The sequence below is a fragment of the Tachypleus tridentatus genome, chromosome 6 (assembly GCF_004210375.1).
Source record: "Tachypleus tridentatus isolate NWPU-2018 chromosome 6, ASM421037v1, whole genome shotgun sequence".
In the NCBI taxonomy this organism is placed as follows: Eukaryota; Metazoa; Arthropoda; class Merostomata; order Xiphosura; family Limulidae; genus Tachypleus; species Tachypleus tridentatus.
The window spans coordinates 150,014,369-150,035,067 of NC_134830.1; the positions used below are offsets into that span (position 1 = coordinate 150,014,369).

Below are 20,699 nucleotides of genomic sequence, written 5' to 3' on the forward strand. Positions count from 1 at the left end.
TGCTCTTCCAACAGGTTTAGACAATTCTCTAGCTCCAACTGGTCGTTCTCCATGTGAATTACCAACTTGTATACTGGTAAGTCTCTATTTCTAAAGTGTACAGAATACTTAACAAACCCACCTGCTCTTCCAACAGGTTTAGACAATTCTCTAGCTCCAACTGGTCGTTCTCCATGTGAATTACCAACTTGTATACTGGTAAGTCTCTATTTCTAAAGTGTACAGAATACTTAACAAACCCACCTGCTCTTCCAACAGGTTTAGACAATTCTCTAGCTCCAACTGGTCGTTCTCCTTGTGAATTACCAACTTGTATACTGGTAAGTCTCTATTTCTAAAGTGTACAGAATACTTAACAAACCCACCTGCTCTTCCAACAGGTTTAGACAATTCTCTAGCTCCAACTGGTCGTTCTCCTTGTGAATTACCAACTTGTATACTGGTAAGTCTCTATTTCTAAAGTGTACAGAATACTTAACAAACCCACCTGCTCTTCCAACAGGTTTAGACAATTCTCTAGCTCCAACTGGTCGTTCTCCTTGTGAATTACCAACTTGTATACTGGTAAGTCTCTATTTCTAAAGTGTACAGAATACTTAACAAACCCACCTGCTCTTCCAACAGGTTTAGACAATTCTCTAGCTCCAACTGGTCGTTCTCCTTGTGAATTACCAACTTGTATACTGGTAAGTCTCTATTTCTAAAGTGTACAGAATACTTAACAAACCCACCTGCTCTTCCAACAGGTTTAGACAATTCTCTAGCTCCAACTGGTCGTTCTCCATGTGAATTACCAACTTGTATACTGGTAAGTCTCTATTTCTAAAGTGTACAGAATACTTAACAAACCCACCTGCTCTTCCAACAGGTTTAGACAATTCTCTAGCTCCAACTGGTCGTTCTCCATGTGAATTACCAACTTGTATACTGGTAAGTCTCTATTTCTAAAGTGTACAGAATACTTAACAAACCCACCTGCTCTTCCAACAGGTTTAGACAATTCTCTAGCTCCAACTGGTCGTTCTCCATGTGAATTACCAACTTGTATACTGGTAAGTCTCTATTTCTAAAGTGTACAGAATACTTAACAAACCCACCTGCTCTTCCAACAGGTTTAGACAATTCTCTAGCTCCAACTGGTCGTTCTCCATGTGAATTACCAACTTGTATACTGGTAAGTCTCTATTTCTAAAGTGTACAGAATACTTAACAAACCCACCTGCTCTTCCAACAGGTTTAGACAATTCTCTAGCTCCAACTGGTCGTTCTCCTTGTGAATTACCAACTTGTATACTGGTAAGTCTCTATTTCTAAAGTGTACAGAATACTTAACAAACCCACCTGCTCTTCCAACAGGTTTAGACAATTCTCTAGCTCCAACTGGTCGTTCTCCTTGTGAATTACCAACTTGTATACTGGTAAGTCTCTATTTCTAAAGTGTACAGAATACTTAACAAACCCACCTGCTCTTCCAACAGGTTTAGACAATTCTCTAGCTCCAACTGGTCGTTCTCCATGTGAATTACCAACTTGTATACTGGTAAGTCTCTATTTCTAAAGTGTACAGAATACTTAACAAACCCACCTGCTCTTCCAACAGGTTTAGACAATTCTCTAGCTCCAACTGGTCGTTCTCCATGTGAATTACCAACTTGTATACTGGTAAGTCTCTATTTCTAAAGTGTACAGAATACTTAACAAACCCACCTGCTCTTCCAACAGGTTTAGACAATTCTCTAGCTCCAACTGGTCGTTCTCCATGTGAATTACCAACTTGTATACTGGTAAGTCTCTATTTCTAAAGTGTACAGAATACTTAACAAACCCACCTGCTCTTCCAACAGGTTTAGACAATTCTCTAGCTCCAACTGGTCGTTCTCCTTGTGAATTACCAACTTGTATACCAGTAAGTCTCTATTTCTAAAGTGTACAGAATACTTAACAAACCCACCTGCTCTTCCAACAGGTTTAGACAATTCTCTAGCTCCAACTGGTCGTTCTCCTTGTGAATTACCAACTTGTATACTGGTAAGTCTCTATTTCTAAAGTGTACAGAATACTTAACAAACCCACCTGCTCTTCCAACAGGTTTAGACAATTCTCTAGCTCCAACTGGTCGTTCTCCATGTGAATTACCAACTTGTATACCAGTAAGTCTCTATTTCTAAAGTGTACAGAATACTTAACAAACCCACCTGCTCTTCCAACAGGTTTAGACAATTCTCTAGCTCCAACTGGTCGTTCTCCTTGTGAATTACCAACTTGTATACCAGTAAGTCTCTATTTCTAAAGTGTACAGAATACTTAACAAACCCACCTGCTCTTCCAACAGGTTTAGACAATTCTCTAGCTCCAACTGGTCGTTCTCCTTGTGAATTACCAACTTGTATACTGGTAAGTCTCTATTTCTAAAGTGTACAGAATACTTAACAAACCCACCTGCTCTTCCAACAGGTTTAGACAATTCTCTAGCTCCAACTGGTCGTTCTCCATGTGAATTACCAACTTGTATACTGGTAAGTCTCTATTTCTAAAGTGTACAGAATACTTAACAAACCCACCTGCTCTTCCAACAGGTTTAGACAATTCTCTAGCTCCAACTGGTCGTTCTCCATGTGAATTACCAACTTGTATACTGGTAAGTCTCTATTTCTAAAGTGTACAGAATACTTAACAAACCCACCTGCTCTTCCAACAGGTTTAGACAATTCTCTAGCTCCAACTGGTCGTTCTCCATGTGAATTACCAACTTGTATACCGGTAAGTCTCTATTTCTAAAGTGTACAGAATACTTAACAAACCCACCTGCTCTTCCAACAGGTTTAGACAATTCTCTAGCTCCAACTGGTCGTTCTCCATGTGAATTACCAACTTGTATACTGGTAAGTCTCTATTTCTAAAGTGTACAGAATACTTAACAAACCCACCTGCTCTTCCAACAGGTTTAGACAATTCTCTAGCTCCAACTGGTCGTTCTCCATGTGAATTACCAACTTGTATACTGGTAAGTCTCTATTTCTAAAGTGTACAGAATACTTAACAAACCCACCTGCTCTTCCAACAGGTTTAGACAATTCTCTAGCTCCAACTGGTCGTTCTCCATGTGAATTACCAACTTGTATACTGGTAAGTCTCTATTTCTAAAGTGTACAGAATACTTAACAAACCCACCTGCTCTTCCAACAGGTTTAGACAATTCTCTAGCTCCAACTGGTCGTTCTCCTTGTGAATTACCAACTTGTATACCAGTAAGTCTCTATTTCTAAAGTGTACAGAATACTTAACAAACCCACCTGCTCTTCCAACAGGTTTAGACAATTCTCTAGCTCCAACTGGTCGTTCTCCTTGTGAATTACCAACTTGTATACTGGTAAGTCTCTATTTCTAAAGTGTACAGAATACTTAACAAACCCACCTGCTCTTCCAACAGGTTTAGACAATTCTCTAGCTCCAACTGGTCGTTCTCCATGTGAATTACCAACTTGTATACCAGTAAGTCTCTATTTCTAAAGTGTACAGAATACTTAACAAACCCACCTGCTCTTCCAACAGGTTTAGACAATTCTCTAGCTCCAACTGGTCGTTCTCCTTGTGAATTACCAACTTGTATACCAGTAAGTCTCTATTTCTAAAGTGTACAGAATACTTAACAAACCCACCTGCTCTTCCAACAGGTTTAGACAATTCTCTAGCTCCAACTGGTCGTTCTCCTTGTGAATTACCAACTTGTATACCGGTGAGTCTCTATTTCTAAAGTGTACAGAATACTTAACAAACCCACCTGCTCTTCCAACAGGTTTAGACAATTCTCTAGCTCCAACTGGTCGTTCTCCTTGTGAATTACCAACTTGTATACTGGTAAGTCTCTATTTCTAAAGTGTACAGAATACTTAACAAACCCACCTGCTCTTCCAACAGGTTTAGACAATTCTCTAGCTCCAACTGGTCGTTCTCCATGTGAATTACCAACTTGTATACTGGTAAGTCTCTATTTCTAAAGTGTACAGAATACTTAACAAACCCACCTGCTCTTCCAACAGGTTTAGACAATTCTCTAGCTCCAACTGGTCGTTCTCCATGTGAATTACCAACTTGTATACCGGTAAGTCTCTATTTCTAAAGTGTACAGAATACTTAACAAACCCACCTGCTCTTCCAACAGGTTTAGACAATTCTCTAGCTCCAACTGGTCGTTCTCCATGTGAATTACCAACTTGTATACCAGTAAGTCTCTATTTCTAAAGTGTACAGAATACTTAACAAACCCACCTGCTCTTCCAACAGGTTTAGACAATTCTCTAGCTCCAACTGGTCGTTCTCCATGTGAATTACCAACTTGTATACTGGTAAGTCTCTATTTCTAAAGTGTACAGAATACTTAACAAACCCACCTGCTCTTCCAACAGGTTTAGACAATTCTCTAGCTCCAACTGGTCGTTCTCCATGTGAATTACCAACTTGTATACCAGTAAGTCTCTATTTCTAAAGTGTACAGAATACTTAACAAACCCACCTGCTCTTCCAACAGGTTTAGACAATTCTCTAGCTCCAACTGGTCGTTCTCCATGTGAATTACCAACTTGTATACCAGTAAGTCTCTATTTCTAAAGTGTACAGAATACTTAACAAACCCACCTGCTCTTCCAACAGGTTTAGACAATTCTCTAGCTCCAACTGGTCGTTCTCCTTGTGAATTACCAACTTGTATACTGGTAAGTCTCTATTTCTAAAGTGTACAGAATACTTAACAAACCCACCTGCTCTTCCAACAGGTTTAGACAATTCTCTAGCTCCAACTGGTCGTTCTCCATGTGAATTACCAACTTGTATACCGGTAAGTCTCTATTTCTAAAGTGTACAGAATACTTAACAAACCCACCTGCTCTTCCAACAGGTTTAGACAATTCTCTAGCTCCAACTGGTCGTTCTCCATGTGAATTACCAACTTGTATACTGGTAAGTCTCTATTTCTAAAGTGTACAGAATACTTAACAAACCCACCTGCTCTTCCAACAGGTTTAGACAATTCTCTAGCTCCAACTGGTCGTTCTCCATGTGAATTACCAACTTGTATACTGGTAAGTCTCTATTTCTAAAGTGTACAGAATACTTAACAAACCCACCTGCTCTTCCAACAGGTTTAGACAATTCTCTAGCTCCAACTGGTCGTTCTCCATGTGAATTACCAACTTGTATACTGGTAAGTCTCTATTTCTAAAGTGTACAGAATACTTAACAAACCCACCTGCTCTTCCAACAGGTTTAGACAATTCTCTAGCTCCAACTGGTCGTTCTCCATGTGAATTACCAACTTGTATACTGGTAAGTCTCTATTTCTAAAGTGTACAGAATACTTAACAAACCCACCTGCTCTTCCAACAGGTTTAGACAATTCTCTAGCTCCAACTGGTCGTTCTCCATGTGAATTACCAACTTGTATACTGGTAAGTCTCTATTTCTAAAGTGTACAGAATACTTAACAAACCCACCTGCTCTTCCAACAGGTTTAGACAATTCTCTAGCTCCAACTGGTCGTTCTCCATGTGAATTACCAACTTGTATACTGGTAAGTCTCTATTTCTAAAGTGTACAGAATACTTAACAAACCCACCTGCTCTTCCAACAGGTTTAGACAATTCTCTAGCTCCAACTGGTCGTTCTCCATGTGAATTACCAACTTGTATACTGGTAAGTCTCTATTTCTAAAGTGTACAGAATACTTAACAAACCCACCTGCTCTTCCAACAGGTTTAGACAATTCTCTAGCTCCAACTGGTCGTTCTCCATGTGAATTACCAACTTGTATACTGGTAAGTCTCTATTTCTAAAGTGTACAGAATACTTAACAAACCCACCTGCTCTTCCAACAGGTTTAGACAATTCTCTAGCTCCAACTGGTCGTTCTCCATGTGAATTACCAACTTGTATACTGGTAAGTCTCTATTTCTAAAGAGTACAGAATACTTAACAAACCCACCTGCTCTTCCAACAGGTTTAGACAATTCTCTAGCTCCAACTGGTCGCGTTCTCCATGTGAATTACCAACTTGTATACTGGTAAGTCTCTATTTCTAAAGTGTACAAAATACTTAACAAACCCACCTGCTCTTCCAACAGGTTTAGACAATTCTCTAGCTCCAACTGGTCGTTCTCCATGTGAATTACCAACTTGTATACTGGTAAGTCTCTATTTCTAAAGTGTACAGAATACTTAACAAACCCACCTGCTCTTCCAACAGGTTTAGACAATTCTCTAGCTCCAACTGGTCGTTCTCCATGTGAATTACCAACTTGTATACTGGTAAGTCTCTATTTCTAAAGTGTACAAAATACTTAACAAACCCACCTGCTCTTCCAACAGGTTTAGACAATTCTCTAGCTCCAACTGGTCGTTCTCCATGTGAATTACCAACTTGTATACTGGTAAGTCTCTATTTCTAAAGTGTACAGAATACTTAACAAACCCACCTGCTCTTCCAACAGGTTTAGACAATTCTCTAGCTCCAACTGGTCGTTCTCCATGTGAATTACCAACTTGTATTCCACCTCTTGCTTCCAGAGCATCGTATTCTCGTCCATCATAGTTGGCATCAAAAAATTTTTTAAACCACTGTAGGAATTCAAAGTTATCCTGAAATCTACCTTTGACCAACTTATCAACTGGAACATTCTGCAGAAACAAAAAACCAACTCAAAAATGTTTTAATTACAGTAAATAAGTTTGTACGAATCACTTCATACACACACACGCACACGTTAGGTATTTATAACATTTCTCGCAGTAAGTATACCTGCACAAAATCTGATACTTTTAGTAATGACTTCAATTATTTTGTACACAAAAACTAAATTTTTTTTATTGTAGTAGTTTAAGTAAAGATTTTGTAAAAATACCAAATATGTTCCATTACTAATCCGAGGGAGAAGTGATTTTAATGTTAGGATTATAAACTGTTCTTTGTCCTCAGTGTCTCAAATGTTCACATAATTTGTTAAAACCTCCTAAATACATTTGTTTTCAGTTAGATTTCATACATTGTCTATTACTTTCTCTGGCCTAATTATGCATGTTCTGTAAATTTAACCAACCTGGTAATCACTCTACACAATTAAAAAATAAATATAATTTATGCTTTTTTCATGATAGAATGCCTACAAGTTATAACAAGAAAATACAAATGTTTAGCCTAAGTAGTGTAATTCTCAATGCATTATATATATATATGATCTTCCAGTCATGCTTAGCTAACATTACATAACTTGTACTGACACAATACACATGAACTCATTATGTATCCAATAATATAAAACTGATCTTTAGTCTTCCCTGTCTTGGCTTTGTTTTAGTAGACTAGTATTTTGTAATGTACTGTGTCACATATCAATTGTTATACATTAAATATGTATATAGATTATTAATATTTAGAAATAAATTATTAAAACTCATTTTTCTTAAAATATATAACGGTAAATAAAGAACTAAAGCAAACAATTATCTCTTCTTGCTACGACCTTTAAACTCTGTTGCTGCTGGACATACGTTACTAAGCCTTTTAAAATTTCACATGTGGATTTAAAAGGTATAAAACTTCCAGCAGACTACAAATACAACTTGAACTCTTGGTTTAAACACAAATGGTTGTCTCTTCATAGATTAAAATGGCTGATAAAACTGCTATGGTGACATTCAAAACTGTTCATTGGTTATTCATGTCATATATTGTAGTAAATATATATAAGGGACCATTTCCAAAAATGGAAAGAGTTGAACACCATGTTTGATTCACTATATAAATCATATCTCAGCAAAATAAAAAGATATGAAGTTTTTATTTTATATTCTAGCTTATTGATGTTAGTAATTTAAGTTCCTAATTTGTACAAAACTACAGATATGGTATTTTGACACAACAAACATCTAATTTTAAACAATGTTCCATTCATTACACTGCTTGACTCATTAAAATCTATACTTAGATGTGTTATTTTTAATATTTATGTTACGAATTTAACTTGTATATAATATTAATGATTATGATTAATATTATGATTTTGAATCATAATCCACTATTTGACAACAAAAGTATTGACATAAATTCATAAAATAGTAGTTCAATAGCATTTTGCATACGAGTCAACAAGCATGATGACACGGCCTTTGATCAGTGACCTGTCCCGAAAGGGTTAGCTGATACAAAGAACTGTTTATTTTCATTATAAAAGCATAATAATCACGTTTATTTCATTCAAAATCACATGTACAAAGTATTATTTTTACTATCCAAATGTGGTCACAGTTACATTTGTCAGATGAGACAACAAGATAATTCCAGTGTCACAAATAATTTTCACCAGTAGATAGTGGAGACGATATAATAAAATTTACACACCAATGACTGTATTAAAACATGTCAAGATTTATAAGGCCATTAGACATGAATATTGATAGTTTATCTCTGAACATAAGAATTTCTCATACAAGTCATTACTACAGTTGTAATACCATAACTGGTATTATGGTAAAGAGGTGAACAGGAGGAAAAATGAAATAGAGAAACTTGTGGAACATGTTACCATTTCAGAGAAGATGAGTTTCAGATGAAACAGTCTTCAGATTAGATGGGGCTTCACCCCATAGTGCATGAAGTTGGTTGGTTGATTTAGTGTTTTATGGCACAAAGCAGCTAGGCTATCTGTGCCAAACATCCGATAAAAAGGTAAAAATAAAGTAAATGTAGTAAAATTCATATAAGGAAATGAAGGTAAAACAAAACATCATTGAAAAACATAAATAGCATAAAACCAATGTTGACATCTAGTCTACAATGTTAAGAGAGAAACTAAAGAAATTCAAGTTGTAAAAGACTTTCTGTAGCATAATGGTAATTATCATAACCCACCAGGAAGACTAACAAGTAAGTACAAGAACCAACATCAGTCACCTGAAGTTGGTCTTTCCAGTCCTGATTCTGGGTTATGTGTCATTATGGCCACTTTCAAAAAGTAAAGTAATAAAATTTTTGAAAGACATGCAGCAAAATTGTAATAATAACTCGCCAGAATAACTAAAGGATATTTCAAACAGCAGCGTCAGTCACCTGAAGTAGGCGTTTCCAGTCCTGGTGTCAAGTTATTTAATGTTACGACCATTTTCTAATTTCAGTCGAACTAGAGATTGTGATTCTTAAAAGGAAACCACATTAAAAAAGGTTTAATGTATAAATTTAAAACACTTAAATGACACTAAAAAGATTAATGGACTTTAAAAAACTAAAAACTTTACATAGGTGGACACTGTTACCATCACCAATGTCATCGTTGAGAGTCTTAACGATGTCAAGAAAGTAAAATGTGTCTTATTGTGATTTGAATGTTACACAAACTACACACTGGTACATCAGTTCCAGATAAAAGAAAACGAGTTAAAAAACTGTGACCAATGCGTAGTCTAGTTAGAACAACTTTCTCCTTCTGATCCTTACGGAAGCAAGACGGCCAAAGTCCAATATCGAGTTTTATTTGGAAAAGCTTGTTTTCGCATTGCTCACTCCAAGTCGACTGCCAGCTGGCACAGAGCAGAGCCTTGAATACAGGACCATAGTCCATATATGGAATAGGCACAGTAATGACAGTGCCAGAGCAGATAGATTTAGCTGCTGTGTCTGCAAGCTCATTCCCAAAAATACCAATGTGGCCCAGTATCCAGGAAAACTGGATAAAAGTAGATGTTAATGAAAAATGGGCCAGTCAATTTTGAATAACAGCAAAAACAGGGTGTGAACCAATGTGAAGCAATTCCAGGCATAGTAGAGAACTAAGCGAGTCACTATAAATAGTGCAGTTTGAGTACTGCTTAGCTTCTATGTGATCCAGGGCAAGAGAAATGGCATACAGTTCAGCAGTGAATACAGAAACTGTAGAGGGGATTCTGCATGCAACCACTGAACTGCAACAAACCATGGCAGAGCCAACACAGTCACCTGATTTGGAACCATCCATATAAATTGGACTGGAAAGATTGTTTGAAAGATGTTCAGTAAATAAAAGACGGTACTTCCCATAGGGAGTATCTGCTTTTCTCAGATGACTTCAAGAAAGGTCACATTTGGTAAATGTAATAAGCCATGGTGGGATGGGCTGACCAGTGGATTCTCCAATGTTATCCAAGGACAGACCCAATTCATCCAATTGCACCTGGACGTGAAGGCCAAAAGAAGCAATGGCAGATTGTCTGTTCTGAAAAAGTATGGCCCACCGAGGAAGTAGGAAGGAAAATATAACTCCAGGTGGGATGCTTTGGTAAGGAACGAAGTTTTGAAGAATACAGTAAAGACAGTTGCAAATGAAGAAGGTGCAAAGAAGGTTCATGAGATTCTATGTATAAGCTCTGAACTGGGGAGGTACAGAAACGTAGTCCTTGATGATGAATGGGGTCCAGCATCTTTAAGGCCGAGGGTCTAGCAGAGCCATAAACCAGTGATACATAGTCGAGTTTCGATCGAATAAGAGCACAATATATCTTTAACATAGAACATTGATCCACTCCTCAACTGGTGATAGAGAGGACACGAAGAATGTTCAGTGCTCTTGTGCATTTGACCCATACCTGCTCAATGTGTGGTATAAAGGTCAGCTTACGGTCAAAGATAAGCCCAAAGAACTTGGTCTCAGGGACCACAGGCAGCGAAACTTCACCAATATGGAGTTCAGGATCAGGGTGAATACTCCATTGGCAGCAAAAGTGCATGCAAATGGTTTTAGAGAGAGAGAAATTAAAGCCGTGGTCCAATTAAGTACACGATCGAGGGCAGTTTGTAGTTGTCGCTCAGTATATCTCATGTTCAACGACTGACATGAGATGTGAAAGTCGTCGACACAAAGCCTGTTTGAAACAGTAAGAGGGAGTTGTTCAGTGATAGCATTAATCTTTATACTGAAAAGTGTGACACTTAAAACACAGCCCTGAGGGACTCCAAGATCTTGTATAAAAGTATGGGAAAGTGTCGAACCAACATGAACTTGGAATTTCCTGACCATTAAAAAATTTTTAATGGGTAAATGGCCACGTAACCCATATATATGGAGGTCTCACAAAATGCCATACCTCTATGTTGTGTCATAAGCCTTCTCAATGTCAAAGAATATGGATACAAGATGTTGTCATTTGAGAAAGGCTTCTCTGATTGACGTTTCAAGTAGAATTCGGTGGTCCGTGGTGGAGTGCTGTTGTCGGAACCCACACTGGGTGAGCGAGAAGAGGTTGTTTGATTTGAGGAACCAAACAAGACGAGCATTAACCATCCTCTCTAAAGTGTTACAGAGACAGCTCGTCAAAGCAATTGGGCAGTAGTTTGAAGGAATCTTGGGATCTTTCCCAGGCTTAGAGAAAGGAAGGACAATAGCCTAGCACCAGGCATTAGGAAAAACATTCTCCTGCCAGATCCAGTTAGAAACAATTAGAAAAACATCAAGAGAAGCAGGAGATAGATGGTGCAGCATGTCATAGTGTACATCATCAGGTCCAACTGATGTACTGCCAGACCAATGAAGGACCATTGTCAGTTCCACCAGTGTAAAGGGATGATTATAGTCATAGAGACAGTCAGTTCGAAAGGAAAGAGGTGAATGCTCTGTCCAAGTCTTGATGGCCAAGAAGGTGGAGGAACAAGCAGAAGTACTAGATACCTGGCAAAAGCTTTCACCTAGAGTATCAGCGATGCTCCGGACATCAGCTACTTCTTGACCATCAGAGAGCAAGATTGAGAGGGGGACAGAATTGAAGTGCCCACTGACCTTTCAAACCCCATCCCATATGACCTTGGAACTGGTGATAGGAGATATGCCAGTTGTGAACATAATTCAAGATTCCTTCTGGCTTTGACGTCTTACCCACCTAGCATGTGTACGGGCCTGCTGAAAAGCGATGTAGTTTGAAAGTGTGGGATATCTACAGAAAGTATCCCAGACCCGTTTTTGAGCCTTCCATGTAGCAGGCAGGATTCCACCACAGACGAGGATATAGTGGAAAACGTGTCAAGGTTTTAGGAATACATGGAGCAGCTGCTTCTATAATACAGTCAGTTACTCCTGCCACACAATCGTCTATTGATGGTTGACAGATGATGGCAGGATCAAGTTCTGAGAGAGCAGTGAAAGTGGACCAGTCTGCCTGATTCAGCTTCCACCGGGACACGCAGGTAGGGTGGCATCAACCATGGCCAGTCTCTCTCAAAAGTATAGAAAAATGATCACTGCCTCATGGATTATTGTCAACTCTCAATAAAAAATGGGAGAATAATGAATGGAGCAAACTCAGAGATCAATAGCAGTAAAGGACTGACTAAGTGCATGGAAATAAGTAGAAGAACCAGTATTGAAAAGAGAAAGGTTGTGATCAGAGAGCATATGCTCTACAGAGCAACCCCTGCTATCAATAACAGCACTTAGCCAGAGGGGATGATGTCCATTAAATACCCCAGGATTAGAAAGGGAGACAGCAACTGTTCAATGAGTGCATCAAGGTCTGATTGATCGTATGTGTCTCCAGGTGACAAGTAGAGAGAACAAACAGTGATGGTATGAACCAAGGAAACACGGATGGCTACAGCCTCCAATTGTGTGTTGAGTGACAAAGACAGGTTGGGCACATGCAGATCAATCAACAGTGCCACCCCTCCATGTACTCGTCCATCACACAACCTGTCATTTCTGTACAGAGAAAACTGCCGAAAGGTGACTGTATTGGCAGGTTTCAGAAATGTTTCTTGTAAGGAAAGACATACAGGATGGTAGGAAGCAATCAGTGTTCCATTGTATCAAGGTGGCCATTTTTTATGACATGTGGGCGAATTGGCTGGAGAACCCTTCTGTTTATGACCACATCTTTTTTCCTTACTGTCTTTATTCGGAGGAGGTCTATCAACCTCCATGGATCCTGCCTGGGTTGATTGGGCAGGTCTTTGTTGTTTGAAGGGTATTCCAATGACTGAGGACATGAATGAATGATTGTTTTGCATCTTGGGGTAAGAGAAAAAATGTATCTGAAGAAATGCTTGTACCTGGAACCAAAGGATGTGGATCTTGGGGTTTGTTGGAATGTATGGGAAGAACAGAAATTGGTGTAGAAGTTGATTAATCAACTTTTTCAACCATGAAGGTCAAAAGGCTTTTCATTTGTTTTGAGAACGATTCTCTTGGAGGCACAGAGAGATCTGTCTGCACTCCTACTCCAGTTGTGGAACAAATCGCAGCAGCATATCTCCAAGATGAAGTGGCAGACAGCAATTTCCGAGCCTCAGGATAACTAATGTTATGGGTTGTTTTCAAATGCTGCACCTCTTTTTCCTCCAACCATTTTGGGCAAGAACAAAAGTAAGAAGGGTGAGAACCATTGCATTTGACACAATGTGGGTCCATGTCACACTCATAGGCATTGTGGTCCTTGCTACCATAACGAGCACATGTCAGGGAACCACGACATGATATCTTTTAGTGACTGAACCTCTGACACTGGAAACAGAGGGTTTGGAATGTATGGCCGTACCCTGCAATTTAGATAACTTGGATTTATGGTGGCAGGTGTACATGGAGATGTAAATGTCACAATGAGGACATTGGTCAGCATTGTAATTCCATATTTGCGAGTGGAGATATGCCTCACTGCAGAAACTTGGGCTGGAGTAACCACCGAGAATCTCTGACTCTGGGATGTTCTTCAAATCCCTCTCAACAATAACTCCTCGTGATGAATTCAAAGTGGCATGAGGTGTAACCTCAATAGGTATATCCCCAATCACCTTAGAATGCAAGAGGAATTCACTGTGCTGAGATGTGGATGTTTCAACCAATATGTCTCCAGATCGAAGCTTCTTTACTGACTTTGGAGAGCCAGCAAGTCCCTCTAGTCCCTTCTGAATGAAAAAGGGGGACATTAGCTCTAAAGGTTTTTCTGAAAGAGAATGTAAGATGAGAAAATGAGGTACAACTGGTGTTACAGATGTTGAAGATTGCTAATCAGAGTCTTCAAGACGTGGTTGTTTACCAACTGACTGTTTTTTTCACTATTTTATTTAAATTTTTATTTGGAGGATCCATAGGAAAAAAGGAAATTTTGGTGCCCACTGACCCCACCCACCATAGACCCCTACGAGGGAATGCACTACACTGTCAAGCAAGGACACTGCAGCAATGCCTGGGTTTTGTGAGCACTATACTCAAACACCAGCATCAGACACAATGTCCACAACACCTATTGAGAACTACCAACACTGGTACTTGGTTGACCCTAGCCCAAGTGGACCAGCCGATTGACCCAAGGGGGGCCATCTACACCTAGAGGCTGCCCGTCTACAGGAATTCAAGGCCAAAGTGATGTGTTAGGGTTGGACCTTCAACCACCAGGATCCTCTCCTCCCCTTCACGGGTCCCCACGCACGGCAAACACGTGGGTGGATGTTTAAATCCCAGAGGAGATAAACTGAAAGAATAGAACCTTCCCTGGGAGGTCCCCTCACCAGGTACAGGAATCCACACCAAGGGGTAGTGCGTGAGGATGAAACAGTCTTCACATTAGATGGAGCTTCACCCCACAGTGCATGATGAAACAGTCTTCATGTTAGATGGGGCTTTACCCCACAGCACATGAGCATGAAACAGTCTTCATGTTGAGGACCTCATCCCATGATACATGAGCTTTCAGAACATTTTCCAAACATATCATCAGTACATTCTCTTACGTCATACTCTTGTTGATTTGTTTTGTAAATGGAGATGCACAAGGTTTTCATTTACCATAATTTGATTGGTGTGCAAAAGATAACCTACAACTTCAAGTTCAACTGTCAGAAACCAAATGGTATCATTCAACTATGCATTACATTCTTTCATGAATGAAAGCAATGAATACAACTAGTGATCATATTCAGATGTGAACTTTGTGACAAGCTCCATCTGGTGGTTATTTTTGGCAGTGGTGCCATTTTTCCCAAACCTTACTATTAACAATCCTAAATATTTAACGACAAACTCCAGTGTATAAATCTATAACTATCTCACAAATCACAACATAGGCAATCTAAAAATTAAATTTCTCATCACCAAAAAATTAAAAAGAAAGAAAAACAAGTGACAAAACACACCATAAGCCATTAAAAACATCGACATGTGTGTTAACCAACCAGATTCTGTAAAGAAAAGAAACTCGTACAGGAAAGAAGTATGCTATTCTATTTCAAAACTTTTATTACACCAAGTAACCCTCTCTCTCACGTCTCACCAAGCAACCCTCTCTCTCACGTCACACCAAGCATCCCTCTCTCCCACGTCCATGCATACCTCAGCAAAACACAATAACCATAAAGCCTTCTGGATATGAGAAGATAATTCTCAAGAACAGCAGATAGTTCAAATGTTGGGTACGACTTACTTCTTTCTATGTCAGTTAACATCAATTATTCCAATATCTCAAATGACATCTGTAACTTACCTTGTCTGCCTTAACTTTTTTAAAAACTGCCTGAAGAATTTTGAAGTTGTTTATGTACTCATGTTCCAGGTTAGTCTTGAATTTGACTCTTTTCAATGGTACACACCCTGAAAGAAGAAACATAATTTTAAGCCTTTCTGTTCTCAAACAACAAATCCATTTCTAAAATGGTGCAATACAGGTATAAAACATAAAAATTTAGTATTTGTGTACCTTGTTAGCCTGGAAAAAGAGAAACATTTCAATAATTCATTCCATTCAGATGTTTTAATATTTTACTAACAGCACCTATATACACTTCAGATCTGAGCAAATGGAAGAAATACACTGACTGCACAGTTTATACCTTCAAACAAATCACACAGCTGAGTACATTACATTAGGACACAGAATAAATAAATCAATAAGTCATCTGATAATCACCCATTACATAAGGTTGTGTTAGAATGACATGTATCATAACTACATTTTTAAATTTCTTGCCATTTCATAGGTGGTGTGGTGCCACCAAAGTTTTACTGTTTTTGAGACAATATGTAATTACTCTTTCTGATGCAAAATATTCATGCACTCAGATCATAAAGATGTGTGTGGATCAGGAATTTATAATTTCCAAGAATAGGATGTTCCTTATACTTGAGAGGTTTTTTAAGACAAAGGAATATGGATCAACTTGGGATAGCAGGACTACTCAAAAACAGACCTACAACAAGTCATAACCCAGCTGTTGAAAGCAGAGTGCAGTGTCTTGAATAGGAAAGAATGTATGAGCAGAAAAGCCAATGGCCAAAGTTATCCATATGATGCAGACAACAGTATGCAACATGATTATGAACTGCATCCATATGAAAAAACAACAATGTTGTTTCTACAATGTATCTGTTCAACTACAACATACTTCATGTAGCTGGATAATGAAACTAGTACTTTTGCTATTCTATAAGAAGACATTAGCACTGAGCAATTATCACACTTGGATTTAACTAGATCATCAATCTAATTGTTGTAAATAATCCTAATTACAATTATTCAAATTAGATCAATTTTAGAAAAAAATAAAGATTTGTTATTAAATATAATTTTCTTCAATAATAAACAACTAATAACAGAAAGTAACTGAGCACATATCAGTATAAATATAAAATAACCAGTTATTGCCTACTGTGGTGAAAAAATAAAAGAACACAAGCTCTCCAACTTTCTTGGTGTTCTTACTGAAGAAGTTTTCAAGAAGGAATCAGAACTTTTACACAATGTATGACACCAGGCTTGCCATCTGAGTTAGCACTACTTTTCCTCCTGAGGACCACACTTATTCAGTGGAACAGTAATGTAAATGAATTTCATAAACATCTGTAACCACTGTTTGAACAAACTTTACAAAGCAAAGAAAATAAAACTGAAACTAATATTTCCACAAAGACCTTTGCTACAATTCTTCAGTACTGCAGTACCTATATAAAAGTGGAAAATAATGTTACAAAATAATAATTTAACAGATATGTTTTCTAGTAGTTTCATTTCATCTTAAAACATAAGGCTAAACATAACGGTTCATATGTAGAAATTATAATAATGTTTAAAGCTAATAATCATGGCACTGAAGGACATTACAAATATTACATTTTTATTATACTTTTGAAAGGCTGTTTAAATATACCTTTTCTTTACTCTATTTATAACTTATACTTTCAAATTTTGTACACAATTAATTTTTTTTTTACTCTTATTATCTTCTTACAGTTTTCTAATTTTTGTTAAGCTGAAGATGACCCAAGAAAATCAAAACATTGTTCTGTACTTTATTTCAATTAAAGTTTTAATACCCATACCAGCCATCTTGAGAACATATAATTGACAGGACTTCCTGTCATCAAGTAAAATATTAACAACATAAAATTAAAAATCACAAAGTGTACTACAAAACTACAAATTTAATTTTTTATTAACGATTTATCCAAGTAATCTGTTAATGTAACAATTATGTCTCGTACAAAAATCCTTTTCACTTTTAATAATTATAAAAAATAACTTTTTATTTCCATATAAATTATCTGAATTGATTTTCTTTATTATTATTTACAGAAAGACACAATAATTTGAAAATATCAAAATACATTTCTCAGTTCACAACAGGAAGACTCACCAGCAAAAAGTATATCCATAAACTGGCAGTATGCTGCACCTGTTGTATAAATCATGTTCCAGAATTACAAACAGAAAGATGAAATATTACATACACAAGAGGTTAAAATACGATGTATCTCACAACTAAATATCACTGACTTTTCAACTCGACAAAGACTGATAAGTAATATTATATGACTAGACTCATATTTTTCTACTATAACTTTAATCATAAGTAATATTTTTATTAACTCTGCTTGGCATTCTAAAGTAACAAAACAATAATACAAAAAAACAGAATAAACTGTGTCATACCAACAAGACACTTCTACAATCTTATAAAACTTAGCTAACAAAATACTCTTATTTGATTTGCTTTTAACAATTAATGTTGCACAGTTAAAAAAATAATAACATGGGTGAAAAACAAACAAATTAACTACCTGTACAGAGTTCTTCAATTTTGCTGTACTGAGTCTGTAAACAACCGTTCACCCAGCTTAACATATCATGTCGACTAAGATTTTCGGTTGTTGCACTGGTGGCATAAACATTTACACACACTGGCCCCGACATAATGAAGCTATTATCTGTCATAAGCGAAAAAAAAAATACAGCAGTACAACGATAACTCGTCAAAATAATAGTGTGTAGTACAACACTTCTATATCATGACCCAAATGTTGATTCTCAACAATTATCAGAATAAAACTAGTTTTTGTAACCTTAGTAGCAGCATGTTTATAGAACAAAAAGAGTGGCCATACTTTGCAGTTACTTTTATGTAAGTAACAAATGTAGATTTTATCTTAAGTTCTGAACAAATTTTTATGCTGGTGGACCTTCCAAGTAATTGAGACTGACAAACAGCTGTTAACAATATATATATGCAAAAATGGCTCATTTTTGCATATATTTCTCTACAAGTGGGTTTTCTCGACATCACTGAGCTGTTAACAATACTTTCTAATAACAAAAACATTACATATTCTCCCCTGTTTCCACCTACAGATTCTCAGAAATCTCCTTTAGAAAATACCAGTCTTTCTGTTCTTATGACAAACTTTTTGCTCTCTTTCAATAAACCATTTGCAAACTTCTGTCATTAACCTTTGTTTAGAAGAAAAATGCAAGAAACATCAATATATTGTGGTTATTAAATGACAAATGATCAGTCCTCAAGATTTGCAACCAATTGGACAAAGCAGTCACATTTTACAACAAACATCACAAATGATAGCAAAAGAAATGTACAATATTAACTGTCTGTCTTTACATGTCTCGAACACTCCTAAGTATGAATTTGCCACATACTTGTATATTACTGAAAATGTCAAGATACAAATATGAAACATTATAAATGTAGTTTTTACTTCTAAGTTCTAACGTGTATTTTAGTATTTCATGCAAACCAACGAAAATGATGATAATTCTAGTACTATTGGTTGAATAAACCAGTGATTTCCAAACTCATTTAGTCTGAGGCTCCCTTGATGTGAAAAAAGTTTATCTCCCCAAAAAAAAAAAACTTATAACGTTAGCATGGTGATCGAAAAACAATATCATAGTACCAATAATAACACGTCCCTATGACATATTGCATCATTTAATTAATTCAACACAATTGTTAATTTAGAATTAAAATTAATTCAGCATCTTTGGCCTATTTTTGTGCCCCCCCCCAATAATTTCGTATGTTAAATTATTTAAAATAAGTTTATCATGAATAGTGTTATACTGAATAACAAAAAGTTTAAACACGGTCCAGTATTTTACAATTTGACAAAAGTAGAAAATAAATAGGTGTGGCTCGTGATGACAATCATTGATCAAGCCTCACCAGAAAAGTAAAGCTAAGACGAATAACATACATCACTTAAGCTGTACTACTATGACATTTTTAACTGGATTACAATTTCTGAGCTATTGTATATAACTCGGTTAAGTTTTACAAATATAAATAAACATCCTAGGTCCTGAAAAATTATACTACTTTTCGTTCCAAAAATATTCAACTTACTCTAGTCCTAGAAATGCAATGTGCACACTACACAATACAAGTTACCTCACTGAATACAACCTACCGCCCGGCGTTCGAAACTTTATCTTCCGATAACTCAAAAATATTTCAGAAAAATAGTAATCCACTATTTTTGATGTACATGAATGATATTGATATTGGAATGGTCAATAAATAGGTCAAGTTTACTGATGACATTAAAGTTGTTTTTGTTTTTTGTAGTTGGATTTGGGGCGGATTTGTTGTTTTACAAAAGGATTTGAATAATTTAGAGATTCAGACAAATATATATCAGACGATATTTAATTATGCAAATATAAAGTGATACATATGTGCTATCTTAATTTAAATTATAATTGTTACTAAGACGGATTATTGTTTGGTTGATGTCAAGCTCAAAGTTACACAATAGGCTATTTGTGCTGTGTCTTCTGAAGGTATCGAAACCCGATGATTTCGCATTTTAAGCAGTTAGACTTCGCTCTGAGCCACGAAAAAAATAAAAATATACAAAAATTATGCTTCATCAAATTAATCTAGTTCACACCCAAAAACAATTATTATTTACGCAGTTTGACAGTATAAATAGCGTCTAGCTCACTGCTGTATTCATCGTATTTCAGTTGTGCTGAAGTATGTGCTTTGGTATTCGTCGAAATATTTTGTTTGCAGTGGTTCACATAATATTATTCATTCTTCTCTACTTTCGTTCAAAATATCTTATGAGTGTATTTTGTGCAAATATATTGTAATACCATGTGATATTCGTCATTACATGTTTTTACTGAAATTTCGGAGAATCAATAATAAAATTCTAAAAGCTCAAATAGTTCTTGAGGAACTTTACACCAAAATTCTCTAAATACAAGACATATTACATACACTGTAAATGTATGTACAGTTAAAAATATTTCAATACGAGGTATAATGCAAATACATATTATCAATTTCTTTTTAAATATTAAAAAAATCTTAATTTTAATATTTTCTTGTTGTAGAACAACTTTTTTGTTGATATTTATTATTATTGTGATTGCTTTATTTTCAAAAGAAAAAATAACTCTTAGTT

General features: G+C 36.6%; 1 protein-coding gene across 2 annotated transcripts in view; it reads right to left on the reverse strand.

The window, feature by feature from the left end:
- Positions 1 to 19,759, reverse strand: part of LOC143254015 (microtubule-associated protein RP/EB family member 1-like) — a 56,603-nt gene extending 36,844 nt beyond the window's left edge. For both annotated transcript variants that reach the window (XM_076508727.1, XM_076508726.1), the window contains exons 1-5: positions 19,631 to 19,759; positions 18,054 to 18,200; positions 17,630 to 17,668; positions 15,484 to 15,590; positions 6,468 to 6,669 (exon numbers count right to left, since the gene is read on the reverse strand). In XM_076508727.1, coding sequence (XP_076364842.1) covers positions 6,468 to 6,669; positions 15,484 to 15,590; positions 17,630 to 17,668; positions 18,054 to 18,186 — 481 coding nt within the window. In that variant the 5' untranslated portion in view covers positions 18,187 to 18,200; positions 19,631 to 19,759. The remainder of the gene's footprint in view (positions 1 to 6,467; positions 6,670 to 15,483; positions 15,591 to 17,629; positions 17,669 to 18,053; positions 18,201 to 19,630) is intronic.
- Between the last annotated feature and the right edge of the window lie 940 nt (positions 19,760 to 20,699).